At 37.7% G+C, this 23167-nt stretch overlaps 1 protein-coding gene across 1 annotated transcript in view; it reads right to left on the minus strand.

The window, feature by feature from the left end:
• LOC103588492 (putative maltase-glucoamylase-like protein FLJ16351) overlaps window positions 1-23167 on the minus strand; it is an 87936-nt gene that overhangs the window by 29984 nt on the left and 34785 nt on the right. The window contains exons 5-9 of the mRNA XM_008570174.1: window positions 12007-12132; window positions 11598-11729; window positions 10085-10234; window positions 5850-5966; window positions 3624-3708 (exon numbers count right to left, since the gene is read on the minus strand). Of these exons, the coding sequence (XP_008568396.1) occupies window positions 3624-3708; window positions 5850-5966; window positions 10085-10234; window positions 11598-11729; window positions 12007-12132 (610 nt within the window). The remainder of the gene's footprint in view (window positions 1-3623; window positions 3709-5849; window positions 5967-10084; window positions 10235-11597; window positions 11730-12006; window positions 12133-23167) is intronic.

Here is a 23167-nt window from a genome sequence, read left to right on the forward strand (position 1 = left end):
CTACTTGTTTAAACGCATTTTGTTGACATAGCAGCAAAGATTGAAGAAGTCTAATACACAAGGAAATCTAATTCTAGTTCAGATTCTGCTGCCTTGAAATGTTTGCCTCTATTTTAGATATTCAAAATTAGGATATTAATACCATTTATAAGCTGTCTTATGACACATTTTGAAGACATATAAGATCATAAATTCTAAAAGGCTTTGGTCTCCCTGGAAAGGGTGGCGGGGGTGGAGGGCGCAGGGGAGAATCTTGTTGATTTTAAAGCATTATTGTTTCTACTACAAACTTTTCTCCAACTTGTTATTATTTTGAAGACAACATGTTTCTAAAGAGATATACGACCTCTTGACATTTAACTTCCAAATCCACATACTTGAGAATAAGTCTAATGAAAATCTTAATGATTTTTGATACAGAAAGCACAGCTGAATCACCTTACCTTGACTATCAGTTGTGTCTTAAATTTAACCACACACTTAGCTCAGCTCATGTGAAAGCCATTTGTAGCACATGTAAAACAATGACCCAGAAATCTAGACAATGTGTAATAATCTTCTTACCCCCCCACAGATGAAGGCAGCCACCTCATCACATTCTTTCAGTCCTGAGAGAACATTTGAAGCAAACTATATCAGAATAGAGCCAGCCTGCTCAGCCACCGGAAAAAAAAAAAATGTAACAAATGTAGATAATTACTGACTGAAATGCAGTGGATAATTATAGGACTCCTGTACTTTAACCAGAATATAACTCCTAATTATCTCAAAAGCCTAACTTTATACAATCAGAAACAGTTACCAATCAAAGAGATTACACAAAATGGTAAAACCTTAGATTGTTGAATTGTAAAAGAGATAAAAAGAAATTTAATATTGGTTAAAAATAGCACAGGGAGTGAGAATATTCATTTGATGCTACATCAGGTCTTTACAGTCCTTAGGCCGAGTATCTTGGTAATGCTCACTTTTTACAATAACGTGTTTTATAAAGGCTTCATCTGAGAGCTTAACTGGACCTCTTTCTTTCATGTCCTGAGTTGGTATTAACAGTGTCTTTCTTCTCTGAGTCATTCTCTTTTCTTTTTTTTTTTTAGTTCTACATAGTGCTAGATTTTGTCTTTTAAAAGACTATAAACCAGGAATAAGATAGGCAGGCCTTAGGCCATCAACTATGAAAGAATTATTCCGGTCAGGTTAAAAATGAAGACTGTCTCAGATAACCAGTTCTGGCTTCATACCCTGGAGCAATGAAGATGATGGGAAAATTGTTACAATAATTATCAGCTATAATAGTTGTTTATTTGCAGTGTTTGGCAAAGCATTGGGAGTTAAATTGAAATCCCCCCAAACTGTTTGTAATAGATACAGTAGTAACTATTTTTGTATATCTACTGTACGTTACTCACCCGCTTTACATGTAATGTTTTGAATCCTTAACTTGCAAAATAGTTCAGATCCCTATTTTACAATCAAAATAAGTTAAAGACCTTATCAGAGTTCATAGGTCTAGAGAGTGCTTGAGCCAGGATTTGGAGCAAGTGTGACAATAAAGCCCATGCTTGTTCTGTGATCATGATGTCATGTTCCCTGTGTCATGAGAGCTGCCTTCCTGGGCAAGTGCTTTCATACCACTTTGTACTATAGGACACAGGTGTCTTATTGCTGAAGTTATCATGAGTGATTTCATTGACTCCCTGACATTTTAATGGAATGTGGTTCAGAGAGTAGTATTGACATTTTACCTCTAAAACCCAACTTCCTTCTATTTTCCCTATCCTTAGCTTCAAGAATGCAAATCACAAATGAATTCTCAACACTGCCTGAAATCCCACCACGCTTCATTCATAAGTTCACTGTGTCACTCTCTGATGTGACTATGGCTTATCTCCTTCACATTCTCCTCTCTCTTCAAACTTGTTACTCCCCAAATTCCATTGCAATCTCCATATCATTGCCACTGATGAACAAGTCTTTAAAATAGGAGCTTTTCTAATGGGAAGGTCTTCACCCTCCTACCCCCTAATCCTTAAATCTGTGTGCATCTGTATGTGGTTTATTATTCTTCCTTCAGTAACAATCAGAGTGCTTTTGCTCTTGCAAAGCCCCATCCCTTCACAGTTGGTGCTATCCTGTTCTCTCTTTTCAGTGACTTCAGTCTTTGCGTTAACTCCTACTTCTTTTGCATTATCCATCTCATCCAGTCTACTAGCTCATTCTTAACAGCAAACACGCTCTAGTATCTCCCATTTCTTAAAAAGAAAAAAGACAATATTACAACATCCTCCTTTGCTGACGCTCTTCTCAGCGACAGCCCCATTTCTCTACTCCTTTTTTGAATCAAACCACTTACTAAAGATATATTTACTACTCTGTCTCTACTTTCTCATCTCCTTTTCACTGTCTAACTGACTTTAGTTTGACATCCATTCTTAATACTCTACTGAAACTAATATTGTCAAAACTGCCAATCTCCATTTGATGATCTCCGGACACATTCTGCATCATTTTATTTGGCTTTTTGACAGCGTCTGGTAAAAATGACCATGCAGACTCCTCAGCTGAGACACAAGAAATTATAATCACTCATTCATGTCTTTCCTTCTCCTTATCCAATTGCTTCCATTTGGTTTTCTTAGCTATATCTTTTCTTCTATTCAAAGCCTAAATGTTGGAGTGCAGGTTCACTCAGGGATCAGGGTCGGAAGGTTCCATTTGTTGATTTCATTTTTTACACTCGGTCATTCTCAATACATTGACTCATCCATCCCCGTGGATTTAAATACCATTTTTATACACAAAATTCCCAGTTTTTCATCTCAAGCCCAGACTGCTTCTCTCCAGACTTATATTCCTTGATGCCTACTTGATATTTTCGTTTAGATACTTCACAAAACCGTGAAAGAAAGGAGTAATTTTTGCACACCATCTCTTCTGCCTAACAAGTGGAGGGAGGTCAGTGTCTCCAAGAGTCTAGGAAAGTTAGTGGGAATTTAAGTTCTCTGACCTGAATTTTATTCAGTTTTACTTTTCTCTTTTGTTATGGTTTCACTGGAAACTGAATTGCCACACATGCAAATAGCTGTAATTGCATAGAAAATGTAAATGAAGAGCTACAATCATTCAAACTGAAGTCTGCAGGCAAGGATAAGCCTCTCTTACTCTGGCTGCAAAACTCTACTTGTCAACTAAATCCTCACAACTTCTCCATCTGGTAGCATTTTTGATTGAACATTAGTTACAGAAATAGCAAAAATTACGGAAATCATAAGTTGAGCAGACCTTGTAGTCAGAGAGAAGAACTCAGTCATCTAAGAGTTGGCTGCAATCCCATACCAACAAATCGAACTCCCTGCCTCCTTGTTAAGGGACTCTGGTCCCTCCCTAGACACGTGAGGACACAATACTCAAACATTCCAAGGCCTTACCACTAAAGGACTACAGTAGGTGCACATACATGTTCTGAGTTTTCTGAATTATTTCTAAATTGGTAAACTATGAACTTATTGTTCTTAGATTGGTAAGTTTATACTTTCCTAAGACAAACTGAAAACGTTAAAGAGACTTTTCCCCATGGGATGTAAAAATGTTTCAGAATCATTTGACACCTTCAGTGTACTTACCAGGCACGTAGGGTGGGTTGTTTAGATTATTCTCTGCACATCCTGGCTCCTGGCCTGTCCCAAAATTGGTTGGCTCATTCATATCCTTACATTAAATAAAAAGAACCCAATGAGTAGTAATGGGCATAGTTTTCTTACTTTCCATTAAGGAAGCAGAGCATATAAAGATCATTCATTCAATAGACATTTTGAGTATCTAAATGTATGCAGTGGTAAGCTAGGAGCTCTGTGAGGCATAGAAATAAACAAGATGGCACCCTGGTCTCAAGAGCATATACAGTCAAATTAGCAACAGTTTCACAAATATATAAATGTCACTGCACAAGAATAGATACCACCCATTTCTGTTCTGTGAATGGTAATTCCAGTCTTCCAATGGTCATGGACATAAATCATTCTTAATTTCTTTTTCTTGCAGCTTATATCTAATCTGTTGGCCAATCCTGTTGTCTATTTTCAGAATATATGCAGAATCTAACCACATCCCATTCACTCCTCTGCCAGGCTACACCACCACGGTCTCTTGCCTGGGTTGTTGCAAGAGCTTCTTCACCATTTTTTTTCTTCCACAGGGGCCCAAGGTGAACTTATCTGGCAGCTGATGAAACTTAGGCTTCACAGCCACTTTTTGCATGACCCCCTTCATATTTTTATCCCTAATTTTTTATTTGTAATTTTTGCATACTTTTTCTTAAAGATAGTTACTCAAATTGCACAAAGCTTATGAAACTTAGATATTCACTTCTGTTTCCACAGTGTTTTTTGTCTTCCTGTTGTCTATTCTCAATGTAGCAACCAGAGTGATCTTTTTAAAACCTCTGCTTAAAACCCTCCAGTGGTTTTCCATCTCACTCAGAGTGAAAGCTAAGGACCTACAGGTCGTCTACGTCACCTTTTTGGACACTGCCTTTATAGCTCTGTGACTATTTCCTCTACAATTGTCCACCCAGATCACTGTGCTCTAGCCCCACTGGCCTTCTTGCTGCTCCTGGAAAGTGTCAGGCATGTTCTGCTTGAGGGCCTTTGTACTTGCTGTTTCCATGCCTGAACACTCCTCCCTTAGACATTCCCTGACCTTTATCAATTATCACTTTCCCTGATCACCCTATTTAAATTCCAATCTTTTTTAAGTTCTGAAACTTCCTATTCCACGTCCACAATTAATTTTTCTTTTTAACAGTTACTGTTATCCACATACTCTATGTTTTACTTATTCATCTTGTGTATAGTCTGTATCTCCCACTAAAATATCAGCTCTGTAAAGCAAAAATTTTTCTAAGTGTATCCCCAATGCCTCCTGACACAGAGTAGGTGCTCAGTAAATACCTGCTTGTTGAAATAAGAGAAAAGAATTACTAAGTGTACCACTGAGGCACCATGAAGAAGTTGGTGTGGAGGCTGCATGTTGATGGGCTCCTAGAATTTGAACATGTGGAAGGAGAAAAAATGGGAAGAAAAGCATGAGCAAAGGCACGGAAACAGTAAATTATGCTGCATATAGAGAAAAATGTCCCTTGGTTGAGCAGCAGGAGTTCTCTAGGCTTCATTCAATCTTCTGGTCACACGAGTCCATTTGCAGGTGTCTGCCTGGCAGAGTGGGGCCTATTAGGCATGCAACTGGCTATTTTCCCCATAACACTAAATCAGCACCATGCTCGGGTCTCTCTCCTCTGCACTCTTGCATGTGCCATTCCCACTACCTGAAACACACTCACACCCACAACCTGCTTCACTTAGCTAACTCTCATTTACTGATCAGTCCTCTCCTTAACCATTATCTCTGTTAACAAGCTTTCCTGAACTTCCCCAGACTTGAGTTCAATTGACCAAAGTTCCAAGCCCTTCATCTGTGTTCCCATTGTATTCAGAGCCTGTTCTGTCGTGGCCTCTAGCTTGTTTGCAGGCCTATCTCCCCAACTGTTTCCTCCCCACTGCCCTGCACACAGTAGGCATAAACCATGCTGAATGCTGAAACAAGCCTCATTTAGAGTAAGATAATGCAGTGATCCAACGTCAGACACAGATGCTGCTATTCTTGGAGGAAGTAGTTCTCCCCTCCCATGGTGTATTAGAGATGAAGCAGAGAATACAAGAAATAGAGAAGGAGAATTTTCACTTTCTGGGGCTTGCTAAAAACATTGAAGAAAGACAAGTGGATAATGTTTCACTTTTTCACTGGAAGTCATTTAAATAAATAAATAAATAAATAAATAAATTTAGACTTACAATCCAGATCCCATCATAATCGAGGATGTTATTAAATTCCATACACAACTGGATCCACCATTCTGCTGTTTGGGGGTTGGTGTAGTCTGGAAACACTGAATCTCCTGGAGGCCAACCCTACAAAAAACAAGTAAATCAAACTAAATAATGCAACGTACCTAATGTGGTATAGAAATCCCTATAGTTGAGCCTTATTCTGCATTTTGGATCAAACAAGCAAAAACTGAGAACTAGTGAAGTTAAATAACTTAACCAAGTATATAATATAAGTACATAACAAGTTCGTGGTAGATTGGGAATAAAATCGTACATCTCAGTCCAATGGTCTTCCAGCCATGAACTTGCACATGAAATCATATTTTGATTATTCTATTGTACTTTCAGACATTCTTCACACATAAATCTATATCATACAGATATAAGGATTAGAAAATGTAAAAATTACATTTACAATAACAACAAAACTATATCTATGGTTTTGACAGAGCTGTAAGAATAATATAATGAAAATTATAGAAAATTTATGAAGTATACAAAAGATGACATATAAATTAAGAGACACAGAATGTTTGTGGATGAGAAGGCTCAATGTTGTATCTATAGACGTCAAGTTGCTCCAACAAGATCTGTAAATTTAAAGCTATTTCAACCCAAATTCCAATGGGATGTTTTGTAACTTGATTGTGTATTCATCTGGAATTATAAGTGAATGGCACTGACTACAGATTTTTAAAAAATAAAAACCCTAAATAAACATGCCCTAAGCTCATATTAAGTAAAACAACACTAGATACAGGAATATATAAACAAAGCAATGCAACAAAACTGAGAGATAAGAAACAGATAGATGTCTAGCGGAAATTTACTACATGATAAAGATGATATATCAAAGAAGTGCAGAAACGCTGAATTATTTAATAGGTGATATTTGATTTATTATATATCCATTTGGAAAAAAATCATATTTCTGCTATGGACTGAATTTTGTCTCTCTAAAATTCCTATGTCAAAGTCCTAACCTCCATTGTAATAGATTTAAAGATGAGGCCTTTGGGAGGTAATTAGTTTTAGATGAGATCATGAGGGTGGGGCCTTCATGATGGGATTAATGCCCTTCTAAGAAAAAACATCAGACTGCGCTCTGTCTCTCTCCTGAGTGTGTGTGTGTGTGTGTGTGTGTGTGTGTGTGTGTGTGTGTGTGTATCTCCCTGCCATGTAAGAACACAGTGAGAAGGTGACCATTTACAAGCCAGGAAGAGCCCTCACCAGAAACTAAACCTTGCCAGAACCTTGGTCTTAGACTTTCTAGCCTCCAGAACTGTGAGAAATGAATTTCTGTTGTTGAAGCCACTCAGTTTTCGTTACGGCAGCCCAAGCAGATTGAAACAATTTCTATCTGACATCATACACAAAAGTTAGCAGACCGATTCATGATTTAAGTGTCTAGAAAACTTAAAAATTCTCTAAGAACATATAGATATTTGCTTTTACACATTTGAGTTAAGAAAGACCTTTTGAAATATGACACCAAAGGCAGAAATAAAAATTTAAAAATTTTTTTAAAGATTTGGTATAAGAAGGTTTAAAACTATCAAGCAAAAGACACAGTAATTAGGTTAAAAGACAGTCTAGGACACATGTTTGGAGTCACACATGGAAAAAAATAGTATTTCACAAATTAATAAGAAAAAGAAAACCTCCCCAGAAGGAAAATGGCAAACAGTATATACTGATTTTTTTTTCCACAAAGAAATAGAAGTAGCAAAGAAAGATTATGAAAAAGATGCTTAACCTTACTCATAATAAAATAACTGAAATTAATACAGGAAAACACTTTTCAGCTTTTCGGTTGGGCTGTGCCAGTTAATGTATAAAGAGGCCTATTTGGTAAGAGTACAAACTGATACAAACATCTTGAGGACATTGAGAAAATAAGCATATAAAGATTTGCAACGTGCATTTTAAATGTAATAATTTCACTTGAATAATACATTGTATGAAAATAGTGAGACAAATATACATAAACACTATGTACCAACATGTTTGCTGCAGCATATTTTATAATATAAACATACTAGAAAGAAAACAATGTCTGTCATTAGGGATTGGTTAAATCAATTTTCCCACATGGGAACAGTGGAATATCATATAACTATTTAAAAAGATGAGATAGTTTTATATGCAATAACATAAAAAGATATATACATTATTGTTATAGTTTTAAAGAGGGTTTAACTGGCATATATTGTATTTTTCATTCATTCAAAAATATGATTACATATATTTAAAAATCTAGAGGAATATACACTGAAAAGATAAAAGTGATATTTTGAGGAGTTGAGAATAAAGAAGGACTGTCACTTCCACTTCATATAAATCAGTACTACATAATTTTTTTTACAATGTTGTACTTCTTTGATTATCAGCAAAAACTATAAGAATATTTTCATTGTATAAAAGAAACCGAGGAACTTCTTTTCACTTAAATATTTTAGATCTTCTGGTCAAGACAGTGGAATAGATGATCCCCAGCATCACTCTCTCCCACAAATCAACCAATTTACAACTATTAAAAAGCAACGACAGCTAAGCTGGGGCTGCTGGAGCTCAGGGGGAGAGGAGGAAAGACCTATGGAGGGCATGAAGGTGGGAGAAGCCACGAAGAGAGAAAGAAAGAACCGTTCTGACCGTTTCAAGCCTTGGCTGCATCCAGGCTGGAGCTGCTGAGAGCACAGAGCAGGAGCTGACAAAAGCGGCAGCTGTGCCCTTTGGATGAAGTTGCTTGGAGGTGGCAGGGGAGAGGAGGGCGTTGGTGGCCCCCAGACCAACAAGACCACTAATAGCGTTCCCATAGACCCACACAGGAGTGAGAAGACACAGACAACTGAAAAAAGGAGCCACTCAGAGGCTGGTGAGTCATCACAAGGGACCAGCTCAGGGCCTGCCCCATGGGAAGTGTTTGCAGCACAGGTGGTGGGAGAGACAGGCCCACCAGGGGAACACTGGGGCACAGCAAGGACAGCTGATCTGTCCCCCAATCATCATAGGACCACTCAGTGGAGACTGGTCAGGAATATAGAACTGCATGGGGTGCAGTTTGCTCAAAAGACTCAGGCCCAGACCAGGTTTCTACACAACCCAGGTGCATCTGACCTTACGAGAGCCAGAAGTACCTATAAAGTCAACCGTTAAAACCTGAGCTGCACAAAAAGCCTTCCCCAGGGAATCAGCAGCAAAGCAACAATTTAGCTCAACCACACAGCTCAAGTGCTGGTCCCCACAGGAAGTTCCCCCATTTTAGAAGTAAGCAAAGGACAAAAAATGAGTTCCAGTGCAGAGTTTAAGTGGTGGGAACAGTGAATAATCTATCACAGAACTGGAAGAAAAAACAAAATACCCACAGACCAGAGACAAAATTTGATATTAACTAGTAAAGATCTCACATCACCAAAGAACACCTGTAACACCTAGAAGGACCAGAAATCCCCTGCACTACCAAGCCAGAAAGGGAGGAGGGCTGGGGGCCTCAGCCATGTCTCCCAACACCCATGACCAGCCCAGAGACAATCATCAAGCTGCCGCAGGTAGAGCCGGGGGCAATGGAGGACTGAGAGCTTCAGCCACACACCCCAACAGCCACAACCAGCCAGGCTATGACCCAACCGCCACAGGAAGCTCCTGGGTCTCCCCTGCAGGAATGAGGGGGTGCCACAGGCCCCAACCCACCCCTCCTCCTTCCTCCTCCCACCCTATTTCCTTCCCCCTTCTTCTCTCCCCCTCCCCCCAACTGCTCCACAACATCAGAGAACGTAAAAAAATAATATTAATAAATTTTAAAAAATTGAATCTTCAAGAAAAAAAGAACAGAGTGAAAAAAAGAAATATTTTATATATTTCTTTCCTCAATCTATAAAAATTTAATTTTCCAATATAATCTCAAAATTATCTATAATTTTATCATAATGATAAAAGTATGCCTTTCCAAAATGTTACACTGTGTATTAATATATACTTTGAATTTTTCACCAATTTTCTGGGACCTAAATGATTTCTTAAAAAGTCTGAGTATCCATGCCAATGCTCCAAATACATAGTAGTAAACAGCTGGATAAGCTGCATATAATTTTCTTGAACTGAACTCAGGTAACGACAGTTCACTGATGCCGTGTAATTGTACTTGTTCATCAAACACTCAGTACTGAAGGAGGTTGTCATCTATTCTTTAAGGTGCTCACCTTGCCAACAGCTGGTGTGACTCCATCAGAGTTATTGACCCAAATTCCCATTTCCTCTCCAAGCTCATAGGGCTTATAAGTACCGTGTGGTTCATCTTTTGTCAAAAAAGGATTCTGCAAATTCCCAAGAGCATTGTGATTGTTAATAGTCTGATAATTAATTTTTAAATGTAACTTTCTAAAAATTTTTGAAATAAGAATCTCTAATATTTATTTAAACAATGTGTTTTATGGTGTACGCATTAAGCTATTTCCATCTATTAGATACAATTTCAAACATAACTGTCCATTTCTACAAATTTTTAGTATGGCAAAATGTGGACCGAAACGATGTTAATTTAACCACGTAATCTATTGCTTCTAATTAAAAATTCTTTCTTTACTTGAAAAGTTGTATGTGTAGATATATCTTGCTACTTTGGCATACATTCTTTCCTGGTTTTTTGTTTACTATTTTTATATGAGATACAAGTATGAAATGGTGGGAAAACCCCTGGACAGGGAAATCAAGAAATTTGGATTCTACTCAACACTGCTACAAAAAACCCAAGTTTCTCTTCCACAAAATGAAGCAATGGGGTAAACAAATTTTTAAAGTTATTATCCTTTTTAAAAGTCAGTGATTCAAGGTGGTAGTGGGGGGTCCATGATTCTATATTGTTTTTTCCACAAATATATACTGACTCAACTCCGAATCTGCTTCCTTTGCTAAACTTTTTACTATTATATTTACATTTAAATATTTTTCTTCATACATTCCTGTTAAAATATCTCAGTTGGGTAACAAATATGTGTCTCTTGATTTATAAGCTATTCTTTAAAAATATAAATTCTTTGTTCATAAACCTTAAACACCATTAATTAAGTCATGTAGAATTATAACATACAATGACACTTTCTATTATCACATGAAGATAATAGAAGGAAAAAACATTTTATAAAATTTAAAATCTCTCTCACCTACAATCTCATTGTGAACAAATCTTTAGTAACATTCATGTTCTAGAAGTAGTTGTAGAGATGACTTTTCTTCTATATTATAAATATTAACTGAAGATAATGTTGTGCTCCAATATGGAGAAGAAATTTCTAACTTGTGGTCAGAGAAATCAACCTAAATATCAATTTATTTACTCAATAACTATGTTATTCTTTGTTTGGCCAAGTCTTCAAATCTTTACAGGCACTGCCATCAATCAAAAACCACATTTCTCCTTTTATCAATGAATCAATTTTCCTTTAAAAGAACACTGGGTTAAAAAAAATTTATTTCCTTTATCATTTGTTGATGACATATCTGTGTCATTGAATAATATAAAACTTGCTTATAGTTTATTATTTTTAATGAAATATAACATCTATCATTAAATATTGCATGAAATTTTTTTCTTCAAAAATATACTAGTGCTGGGAATTCTATCTTTTAATAAATTGATTGTAACGTATATTTTTAGAAATGCTTAGAAAAATGAATTAAAATATTTTATATGTTCGATCTTCAAAAGAAATTTACCAAAATAATGACATAATGTATTCCATCATTTTTCAGTTCCTTAATGTATTCAGGCAGACCGGCAAAGTTAGTTTTATCATAAGTGAAGTCCATCTGACGTTCCATGTAGTCAATATAACCATGCTGAGCATCCTGTGCAAAGAACAACAGAGACATAACCTCCAAAAATTAGGAAAAGAAACAAACAAATATTGTTAGAGAATCTTAAGTAGCTCGTAAGTGACTGCACTCAATTAGAAATTTAAATATTGGTGTGATTTTCATATTATCTTGTAAGAAAAATAGAATAAAAATGATTCTTTTATAATACACAAAAATGATGCCAGTTCCATGTCATATATATAATCACTACACTTTGTAATTTCCTTTTTCTTCTCAATTTTCACCGTACTGTCTGGGGCACACTTACATGAGGAATGTCATATCGTCTTAAACGTTCAACTGTTTTCTTCAGCACATCTATGGTATGATAGCCCCATCGACACAGCTGAAATCCCAGAGACCAGTAAGGAGGCAAAAAGGGACGTCCGATGGCCTGTAAAAATAAATGATTAAATCCAGAAAAGTTATGTAAGTGTTGGTCTTCAAAACTGGATAACATGATACTTTAATCAGCAAGCAGTTTAAATTTCCTATATTTAATTGAGCCTCCAACATTGTAAGTTGCACCTGATAGCAACTAAAGAAACAATGATTAAAGTTTGGGAGCCCAAGAACTCCTTTGAGAATCCAATTAAAATCATGCAATTTCTTCCCAAAGCAAAACACCTCCAAAGACAATCTTTCTTTCAGTTTTGTAAGTGGAGAATTATGCTTCCCAGCCCCCTCCCCCACCACCCTGCCTCCCATTAATTAATTCCAGGAAATAATACACGTTTAAAGGGCTCCTAAATCAGAAAAACTTGTGTTCACATCTCAGTTCTGCCTCTTAATATCCGTGACAGTAAGAAAATTACATAATTTTTTACAGCCTTGGTTTTCTTAGTTTTCAAATGGGGTAAAAAAGTGATACCCAATTCATTCTTTAGAAGTATTTATTGAGTACCCACTATGAACTGTTTTAGACCCAAGTTTCTGCCTCATGGAGCTTAAAATCTAATAGAAGAAAATAATCAATAAACATGGAAACAAACAAAGTAGCCTAATTTTAAAAAATAGAGTATGTGGGGGTTGAGGGGATGGTTGGGGAAATGGTCTCTGGCAATAAGACATGAATAAGGCAGCCCTGTGAAGAGTGTGCCAGACAGAGGGTCCAGAACGTGAAAGGCTTAAAATGTGTAGGAAGAGAAAGGGAGTGTGGCTGAACTACAGCCAAAAAAGGAAGAGTGAGAAAAAGGCCAGGGAAGTAGGCAGATACTCAATCAGACAGGGCCATGACAAAAAACTGGCAACTTTAGTTGTCCTTTTTCACCTTTATATTATGGAAATTGTCAAACATATATAAAAGGAGAGAGGATAGTATAATAAACCTGCAAGTAACCAGAATCAACAAGTATCATTTGGCCACACAACTTTACCCATTTTCCTCCTTTTCTTACTTTTTTGGGAGATGGGATGCTATAACATTTTAAAGAATATTCCTAAAGCATGGCATTTCACCCCTAAATGGATCCCTAAAAATAAGGGCAATTTCTTACATAGCCCAAATACCATTACTACACCTAAAAAAAATTAACTATAATTCCTTAAAATCCTCAAATGCTTATTCAAATTTTCCTAATTTTCTCAAAGATGTCTTTTATAAAGTTGATTTGTTTGAAAGCAGATGAATTAAATTCAAATTGCAATTGAAGCCATTAAAATGAGTAAAAGAATCTGATTTTCTTAAATCAGTCTGACAACCCTAGAAAATAAAAGGACAGGAAAGCAAAGGTGGGAGCAATCCAACCACTTAGGAGCCTGGTGCATTGTGCAGGCACAGGTGAGACTGGCTAGAACAAAAGAGGTCACAGGATGATGTGAACCAGTAGTCAGACTGGAATATATTTTGGAGCTATTGCTAACAGAACCTCCTGCTGGATTCGATGTTGTGCAATGAAGAAACGAAAGGAACGAAGGTAGCCATTTAGGTTTTGCAGTTGAAGAACAAGGACACTTAACTCTGTTAACTGAGGTGGGGAAATGGGGGAGCAAGAGCAGGTTTGTGCAGAGAGAACACAGGGGATAAGAAAGATGGAGGTTATCCCTTAATAGATATATTTGAAGCCATGGAACTACAAGATATTACAAGAGAGAGTTCAGTTAGAGACCAAAGGAGGTCCTAGGACTAACTTCTGGAAGACTCGACATTTGAAGAGATGAGCAAGAAGACAGAAAACAAGTAATTAGTTTTGTAACAGGGCACTCAAGACGATGCGGTGTCAGAGATACCAAAGGAAGAGAAGAGAGTGTTTCTAGAAGTAGCCCTCTGTGTTCAAATATCATCTGCAGGCTGACATAGAGAACAGAGACTTGACCACTGTACCACGTGACTTTGTTAAGACATTTACAGACAGTATAATAGAATAGTTGACAGAGATGAGACATTTATAGAAGGTATATATATAGGCCACTTGCAATGTGGTGAGGTGAAGAAGTGGAGACAGCCCATAAGACAGGTTCAAGAAGTTCTGCAGAGAAGGAGCAAAGAGATGGGTTAATAGCTAGAGTAGGCTGTGGGTTCCTAGAGGATATTCTTGTTTAGTTTTGCTCAGATAGATGTTGTTAATGCATAATTGTTGATGGGAAAGATCTGGCAGAGAAGGATAAATTGGTGATGCACTAAGAACAGAGACAATCGTAGAAGTGCTGGGAGCACAGGAGGATTTAGAGCACAGGAAGAATTCTTAGGCCTAGATATGCACAGGAACAAAAAAGGCAAAACATATGGGTACTTATGCTGGTAAACTGGTAAATTTGATGTTTGGACAGCAATGCGTTTCTTTTTAAATTCTATTTTCTCAGTAAAATGATAAACCATGTCAAGACTGAAATGGGAGTAGGAGTGGTGTTGAAGGTTTTAGAAGAGAAAGTATGAAATAATAGTGTCTGCAAGTAGGATTGTAAATACACTAGACTAGGACACGTAGTGGAATTGCCAGGTTGTGTTCAGCACAACCAGGTGACTGTTTAACAGAAGATTTCGTCTCCTCACGTGCATGTACTGATTTAACAAATCAGTTAACACAAAGTTCCTGTCTGCTGTATACAGAGAGTTCATGTCAAAAGCACTGAAGAAGTTTGCTGTTGAGGACTGAAGTTTTACTTCAAGTTTTCTTCCTGTAATGCCTTTTACAATGGATGCTATAACTGAACTCTCTCTTTGACCCTATCATAATGTCTAACACAATGAATTCCATAAACGTTGATTATGACATAAATGAATGAAAAGCAAATGATATCTCCATGTTTTACTAGTGGGGAGACTGAGTCAGAGGTATATTTTGTGACTTGCTGGATTGGCAGTGCATAAAAGCATAAAACCAGAACTGACTTGAACTATGATTCTGAAATATGGCTAAATGATATAATCAGGTAGAGAGATTTTAAAAATATGTACTTCTCCAGGGCCCACCCTAAAATAATTCAATCAGAATTTCTGAGGAGTGAACCAAGGCATCAGTATTTTAAAAGACCTCTGGGTGACTGATGCAGAACAAAGTTTGAGAATTTCAGTACTAGATTGTGAGCTCTTGAGGAATAGGGACTATGTCTATCCACTGTAAATCCATATCCACTGTAAATTCATCTCCAGACCCAGAGCCTATTGTATCTTCAATTCTCACCAAATACCTTATTGACTGAATCACCTAACCCTTAGCCAACTGATTCTTATAGTACCACATTTAAGTTTGGTCTCAGCAGCTATCTTTTGAATCCATTTTCTTTCATTCTCACCTTAAAATAAGTGGTAAATGTTTTAGTTCCTCCTTCTCAATGGCACATCAAATGCCTACCCTAAAAGACAGTGTAGAAACTGTAGGAAAGGGAGCCTGCCAGGGTGTGAGGCCTGACAACAAGCAGATATGCTCAAAGGATTATAAACCACAGCCACTGAGAGCATGGAGTTAGGAAAGCCAGCAAGGCTCAAATAAAAATGAAAAAAGGATAAGCACACTGACCAGTAGGAAAATTGATTAAAGACTTAAATAAAAGACCTGCAGCTATAAAACTCCTAAAAGAAAAATCAGGGGAAATACTTCAGGAAGTAGGACTACGCAAAGACTTTATCAATATGACCCCCAAAGCACAGGCAACTAAACGAAAAATAAACAAATGGAATTATATCAATTTACAAAGCTTCTGCACAGCAAAAGAAATAGTTAACAGAGCAAAAAAGACGACCAACCTACAAAGTGGGAGAAAATATTTGCAAACTATTCATCTGACAAAGGATTAATATCCAGAATATACAAGGAACTCGAAAAACTTAACAGTAAAAACAGAAATAACCTCATTAAAAACTGGGCAAGGCAGATGAATAGGCATTTCTCAAAGGACATTATACAAATGGGCAACAGACACATGAAAAAATGCTCAACATCACTCAGCATCAGGGAAATGCAAATCAAAACCACAGTAAGGACTTCCAATCAAGATGGCAGAATAGACGGTACCCAGCATCACCCTCTCCCACAGTCATCCAATTTACAACTATTTGAAACCAACGACTGCTAAGCTGGGGCCGCTAGAGCTCATGGGAAGAGGAGGAGAGACCTACAGAATTCACGAAGGCAGGAGAAGCCATGATGAGGGAAAGAAAGGACCGTTTAGACCATTTTGAGCCCCAACCACTTCAAATCTGGCCCTGGTGAGCAAATGTAGCAGGAGCCAGCAAAAGCCACAGCTGTGTGCTTCGTATGAAGTTGCTTGGAGGCTGCAGGGGAGAAGAGTGCCTTGATGGCCCCCAGGCCAGCTAGACCACTAACAGTGTTCCCATGGACCCACACAGGAGTGAGAGGCCACAGACAACTGAAAAAAGGAGCCACTCAGAGGCCAATGAGTCATCCCAAGGGACTGGTGCATGGCCCACCCTATGGGAAGTATTTGGAGTGTGAGTGGTGGGGGAGACGGGCCCAACAGGGGAACATTGAAAGGACAGCTGATCTGCCCTCCAATCAGCAGAAGATCAGTCAGTGGAGACCTGTCAGGAATATAGAACTGCAGTGGGTGCGATCTGCTGAAGAGACTCAGACCCAGACCAGAGTTTCCACACAACCCAGGTGTAACAGATCTCACAAGACCCAGGAGTGCTTACAAAGTCAACATTTAAAATCTGAGCTGCACAAAAATTCTCCCCCAGGGAATCAGCAGCAAAGCAGCAATTTTGCGTAGCTCAACTACAGGGCTCAAGTGCTGGTCCCCACAGGAAGTAAGCAAAGGACAATAAATTAGTTCCTGTGCAAAGTTTAAGTGCTGGGAATAGTGAATAATCAAACACAAAACTGAAAGAAAAAACAAAAGTCCTCAGATCAGGGACAAGTTTCTGCTATTAACCAGTAAAGGTCTAATACCACCAAAGAACACCTATGAAACCTAGAAGGACCAGAAGCCCCCAGGCTCCCAAGCCAGGGTAGGGGGAGGGCTGAGGGCCTCAGTCATGCCGCCCCACATCCACATCCAGCCCAACAACAACCACAAGGCTGCCACTGGAAGCAACCCAGGCTCCTGAGCAGGAGTGGTGAAGGGCTGAGGGTCTCAGCCACACCCCCTGACATCTGCACCCAGCCCAATGACAACCACCAAGCCACCGCCAGAAGTGCCCCAGCTCCCAGGGTGGGAGGGGGGCCTGAGGGCTTCAGCCACAGTCCCCCAAAGTCTGCATCCAGCCCAGCCATGACCCAGCCACTGCCAGAAACCCCCTGAGTTCCCCTGCTGGAATGAGGCAGGAACTACAGGCCTCATCCACATCCTGTTTCCGGCCTCTTCCACCCACCCTATTGCCCTCCCCTGTACCCCTCCGTGCCAACTGCTCCACAACATCTTAGAATGTAAAATAATAATAATAATAATAAAGAAATTTAAAAGAAAAAAACACACATTGAGATATCTCACCCCAGTGAGACTAGCTATCATCAAAAAGACAAAGAACAACAAATGCTGGTGAGGAAACAGAGAAAGGTTTAGTTCTAATGGTTAATGTTGCTGGGACTGGTGTTAAATTGGTGCAGCTGTTATGGAAAATGGCATGGAGTTTCCTCAAACTACAGATAGAACTGCCATATGATCCAGCAATCCCACTGCTGGGTATACACCCAAAGAAATGGAAATCATCATGTCGAAGGGATACCTGCACTCCCATGTTTATTTCAGATCTATTTACAATAGCCAAGAGTTGGAACCAACCTAAATGTCCATCATCAGACAACTGGACAAGGAAAATGTGGTATATACACACAATGGAATATTACTCAACTATAAAAAAGAATGAAATATTGCCATTTGTAGCAACATGGATGAACTTAGAGAAAATCATATTAAGTGATACAAGCCAGGCACGGAAAGAGATATACCATATGTTCTCACTCATAAGTGGGAGCTAAAATAATAAACATACAAATAAAAGAAAGAAAGATACAACAATCACAATAATACAATTGAACTTTCAAAAGGAGAACTGAGGTTAATAGAAGGGGAAAAAGTGGGGGAGGGAAGAATTGGCAAAGGGCCACGAATAGCAATGACAGTGTATATTGTTGAATATAATAATTATCCTGATTTCAGCATCACGTATTGCACACAAGTATTGATATTCAACTCTGTACCCCACAGATATGTACAATCAACTATGCTACAATAATAAAAAAAAATGAAAAAAGAAAAAGCACACTGACTAGTAGGAAGCTGTACAGAACATCTAAGAAAGTATGGTTTTTATTGTTGCACAGGAGCTAAAATTATATGTGTACCAGCTTCTTAGTACCATAAATTCTAATACATGTCAAGAGACATTCTTCCTACCAAACTAAGAGCATCAGAGTAGCCACCCTACCACATACGATTTCAGAATTCTCTAAACATCTAGGGCCTGAAATTTGAAGCATGTCACTATAAGTAACATATAATAATTATAAACAATATTATACATATAGCATATAACATATATAAATAAATAACAGTAAATAAAAAAACATTAAATCCATTAGTCATATGCAGTAAATGCTAACCTAACAAATAACACCCCTAAAATTATTCAAATATTTACTTCAACGTTGTGTAGTTCTGTTTTTTTCCCTCAATTATTAGTTTAGTAGTAGTAACAGTAGTGGCAGTACTGTTTTATTATATTATTTAATCTTTCCAACAATACTACGTGGTAAATAGAACAAGTGTTATTATTCCTATTTTACAGTGAAGGAATTCATAGTTCACTATCATAAGTAATTTGTACCAGGTTAAAAAATAGCAGGCAGCAAAACCGTAGCTCAAACTTAGATCTTCTGATTTTAAGTCTAATAAATTTCACCATACCGTAAATACCACTGAAGTCATTCTATATTTTTAAGTATTTCTTTAGGAGTGTCTGATGACAGTGCTGAGAAAATAAGGGATAAAATTCTCTCCATCACTGTCTGCCTTATGCCATAGAGCCCCATGCTCTTAGAATGCCTTAATATAGGCTTTACTCAGTCTATTTCTATCCTAACCAAATTTTGCATTTGTTTCCCTTGAGTAGAGTGAGTTTCCTAGAATAGATGTTGTTGACAGAAAGGAGAGGAATTTAAGTTCATCCGCATGGCTTAAAAGGCCATACAACACAAGATTTCTTCAGCAGGCAGATGAAACAAACCCACTGTGGATTACAAATTGCCTCTTTCCCTCATTTTATAGTACGGAGCCATAATAATTTTCTTTGTTCTTATTACTTCCTGCTACAAACAATTACAATTCCTGCAGCCTGGGAGTGAAGAAAAGTCAGTCTTACATGAAGAAATTTCATCCATTTCCCCTAATTGCATTTGCTTATTATTTGGCTTCAGGCTTTTGGCCATCTGCAAATAAAGCAGCTTTGCACAGGAATGACAAGGGTAAGAAAAGTGTGTTGGGAAATAGCACCTTTTGCCTGAACACAGGAGTTTCCTCCTGCTTCACGCTTACCAGGTGTTTTCCTCTGCTGCCCATCGGATGACAAATAAATCAGTCCTGAAAGGAATTAGTGAGAGCAGAAAGCTCATTTCAGAAAGCTCACTAGGGACTTAAAATTCATAGACTTGAAAAATCAATGACGTATCAAAAATGTATCTCAGTATCTCTATATTCACCTTTTGTCAGAATGCCGTCAAGAATTTCATTCGAACGAAATAAGGTCAAAGCTATTGATCTCTCTTTCACAAATAAAGGCAGAAAATGTTTATAAAATAATAGTGAAAATTCTATTAATAAAAATTATAGCTATAATTATTGAGCAACTATGGTGTCTCCCAGGCACCATGCTAAGAGCTAGTAGAGATAACAATCCTAAAAGGTAGGATTATTATTATTATTATTTTTTTTTTTTTTTCATTTTGCAGATGAGGAAATGAAGGTTAGTACAGTCAACTTACAGGGCAGCATTCAGATCCTTCTGTCAGAGTCCAAAGATCTTGCTCTTACTGATTATATTAAATTCCCTAATAATAAGAAGGCACATACATGCGATTTATATTAATAAATGGCTTATTGATCCTTTTTTAAGAGGCAATATTTTGCTTGGCAAAAGTTGTGTCATTTCTCAATTTGTATTATTCATAGTTCTAATGGTTAATTTTAAATATCACATTAAAAAAGATCAATTGCAAGAAGCTTCAGGTAGATTGGAGCATTTTACGTTTTTTTAATCTCTAAAGGTTTATTATTTTATTTTACTTTAACCATTACATATTTGTGGGGTACGGTGTGTTGTTTCAATACATGCATATACTGTACATGGATTCACTTAGGGTACATAGCACAGTTTTGTAGCCCTTAGTCCATCACATACCTTCACCCCTACCTCTCACCCCTTCCTGGCCTCTGGTAACCATTATTCTACTGTCTACTTCTATGAAAACCACTTTTTTTGTTTTTTTAGATTCCACATACGAGTGAGATCATGCGGTACTCATCTTTCTGTGTCTGACTTACTTCACTTAACACAGTGGTTTCCAGTTCCATCCACATTGCTGCAAATGATAGGACATCATTTTTTTCATAGCTGAATAGTATTTCATTGTGTACATATGCCACTGTTTTTTTTATCCACTGAGCCATTGATGGGCATTTAGGTTGATTCTGTCTGAATACCATTGCAATGATCTTGGGTGTACAGGTATCTTTTTAATATATTGATTTCATTTCCTTTGGGTATATACCCAGTGATGGAATAGCTGGGTGGAAAAGTAGATCTATTTTTAGTTCTTTGGGGAAACTCCATACTGTTTACCACAATGGCTGTAGCAACGAACATTGCCACCAACAGTGTAGGAGGAGTCCCTTTTCTCTGCATCTGAATAAGCATTTATTTTCTGTCTTGATAATAGCCATTGTAACTAGGGTGAGATGATATCTCATTGTGGTTTTAATTTGCATTTCCCTGATGATTAGTGATTTGGAGCACTTTTTCATGTGCTTGTTGGACATTTATATCTCTTCTTTTGAGAAATGTCTGTTCAGGTCCTTTGCCCATTTTTTAACTGGGTTATTTGGTTTTTTGCTGTTGAGTTGTTTGAGTCCCTTACATAGTCTAGATATTAACCCCTTTTCTAATGTGTAGTTTGCAAACAGTTTCTCCCATTCTGTAGGTTGTCTCTTCACTTTGTTGATATTGTCCCTTGCTGGGCAAAAGCTTTTCAGTTTGGTGTAGTCCCATTTGTGTATTTTTGCTTTCGGTGCCTGTGTCTTTGTAGTCTCACTCAAAAAAGTGCAGCCGGCTCCCATTTCTTGTAGTATTTTTGCTATGTTTTCTTTTAGTAGTTTTATAGTTTGGGGTCTTAAATTTAGGTCTTTAATCCATTTTGAGTTGATTTTTGTGTATGGTGAGAGACAGGTGCCTAGTTTCAATCTTCTGCATAGGGATATCCAGTTTTCCCAACACCAATATTAAAGAGGCTGTCCTTTCACCACTGTATATTCTTAGCACCTTTGTTGAAAACCAGTTGGCTGTAAGCAAATGGGTTTATTTATGGGTTCTCTATTCTGTTCCATTGGTCTATTTGTCCATTTTTATGCCAGTACCATGCTATTTTGGTTACTATTGCTTTGTGGTATATTTTGAAGTCAGGAATTATGAAGCCTCCAACTTTGTTCTTTTTGTTCAAGATTGCTTTAGCTATACAGTGTCTTTTGTGGTTCCATACAAATTTTAAGATCATTTATTCTATATCTGCAAAGAATGTCATTAGTATTCTTTTTTTTTTTTTTTTCCTTTTTGTCTTCTTTCGTGACTGGCAACGGATCGCAACCCTCAGTGTCGCGCCCGTACCGGACCAGGACCAGCAACGGGATCACAACCCTTGGTGTTGCGCCCACACCTCGCTCAGCCAGTGAGCGGCCGGTCTGTATGTGGGATCCGAACCCTCGGCGCGAGCGCCGCCACACTCTCAAGCGGCGCACTGTAGCAGTGCGCCACCGGGCCGGCCCGAATGTCATTAGTATTCTGATAGGGATTTTATTGGACATTTACATTGCTTTGGATAATATGAAAATTTTGATGATGTTTGTTCTTCCAACCCAAGAACATGGGATATCTTTCCATTTATTCATGCCCTCTTTGATTTTTTTCACCAATGTTTTATGGTTTTCATTGTACAGGTCTTTCACTTCCTTGGTTAAATTTACTCCTCGGTATTTCATTTTTGGGTAGCTATTGTGCATAGTATTACTTTCCTGAATTCTTCAACTATTTAATTATCAGTATATAGGAAGGCTATTAATTTTTAGGTGTTGATTTTGTATCATTTCACTATACCAAATTCATTTATTAGTTCTCGTAGCTTTTTGGTGGAGTCTTTAGGGTTTTCTATGTGTATGATCATGTCATCTGCAAATAGGGATAATTTGACTCCCTCCTTTCCAGTTTGGATGCCCTTTATTACTTTCTCTTACCTTATTGCACTGGTTAGCACTTCTAGTACTATGTTGAATAAGGGTGGGGTAAATGGACATCCTTGTCTAGTTCCAGATTTTAGAGGAAAAGCCTCCAATTTTTGCCCATTCAGTGTGATATTAGCTACAGTTTTGTTGTATATGGCCTTTATTGTGTCGAGGTACATTCTTTTTACATCTAATTTGTTGAGGGTTTTTATCATGAAGTGGTGTTGGATTTTATCAAATGTTTTATCTGCATCTATTGAAATGATCATATGGTTTTTTCCCTCCATTCTGTTGATGTAATGTATCACATTTATTGATTTGCATATATTGAACCATTCTTGCATCCCTGGGATGAATCCCACTTGAACATGGTGAATGATCTTTTTAATGTGTTGTTGGATTCTGTGTGCTAGTATTTTATTGAGAATCTTCACTAGCAGGTTTATTAGGGATATTGGTCTGTAATTTTCTTTCTTTGTTGTGTCTTTTCCCAGTTTTGTTATGAGGTTAATATTGGCCTTGTACAGTGAGTTTGGAAGTGC

This window comes from Galeopterus variegatus, unplaced genomic scaffold (assembly GCF_000696425.1).
Source record: "Galeopterus variegatus unplaced genomic scaffold, G_variegatus-3.0.2 Scaffold577, whole genome shotgun sequence".
Classification (NCBI taxonomy): Eukaryota; Metazoa; Chordata; class Mammalia; order Dermoptera; family Cynocephalidae; genus Galeopterus; species Galeopterus variegatus.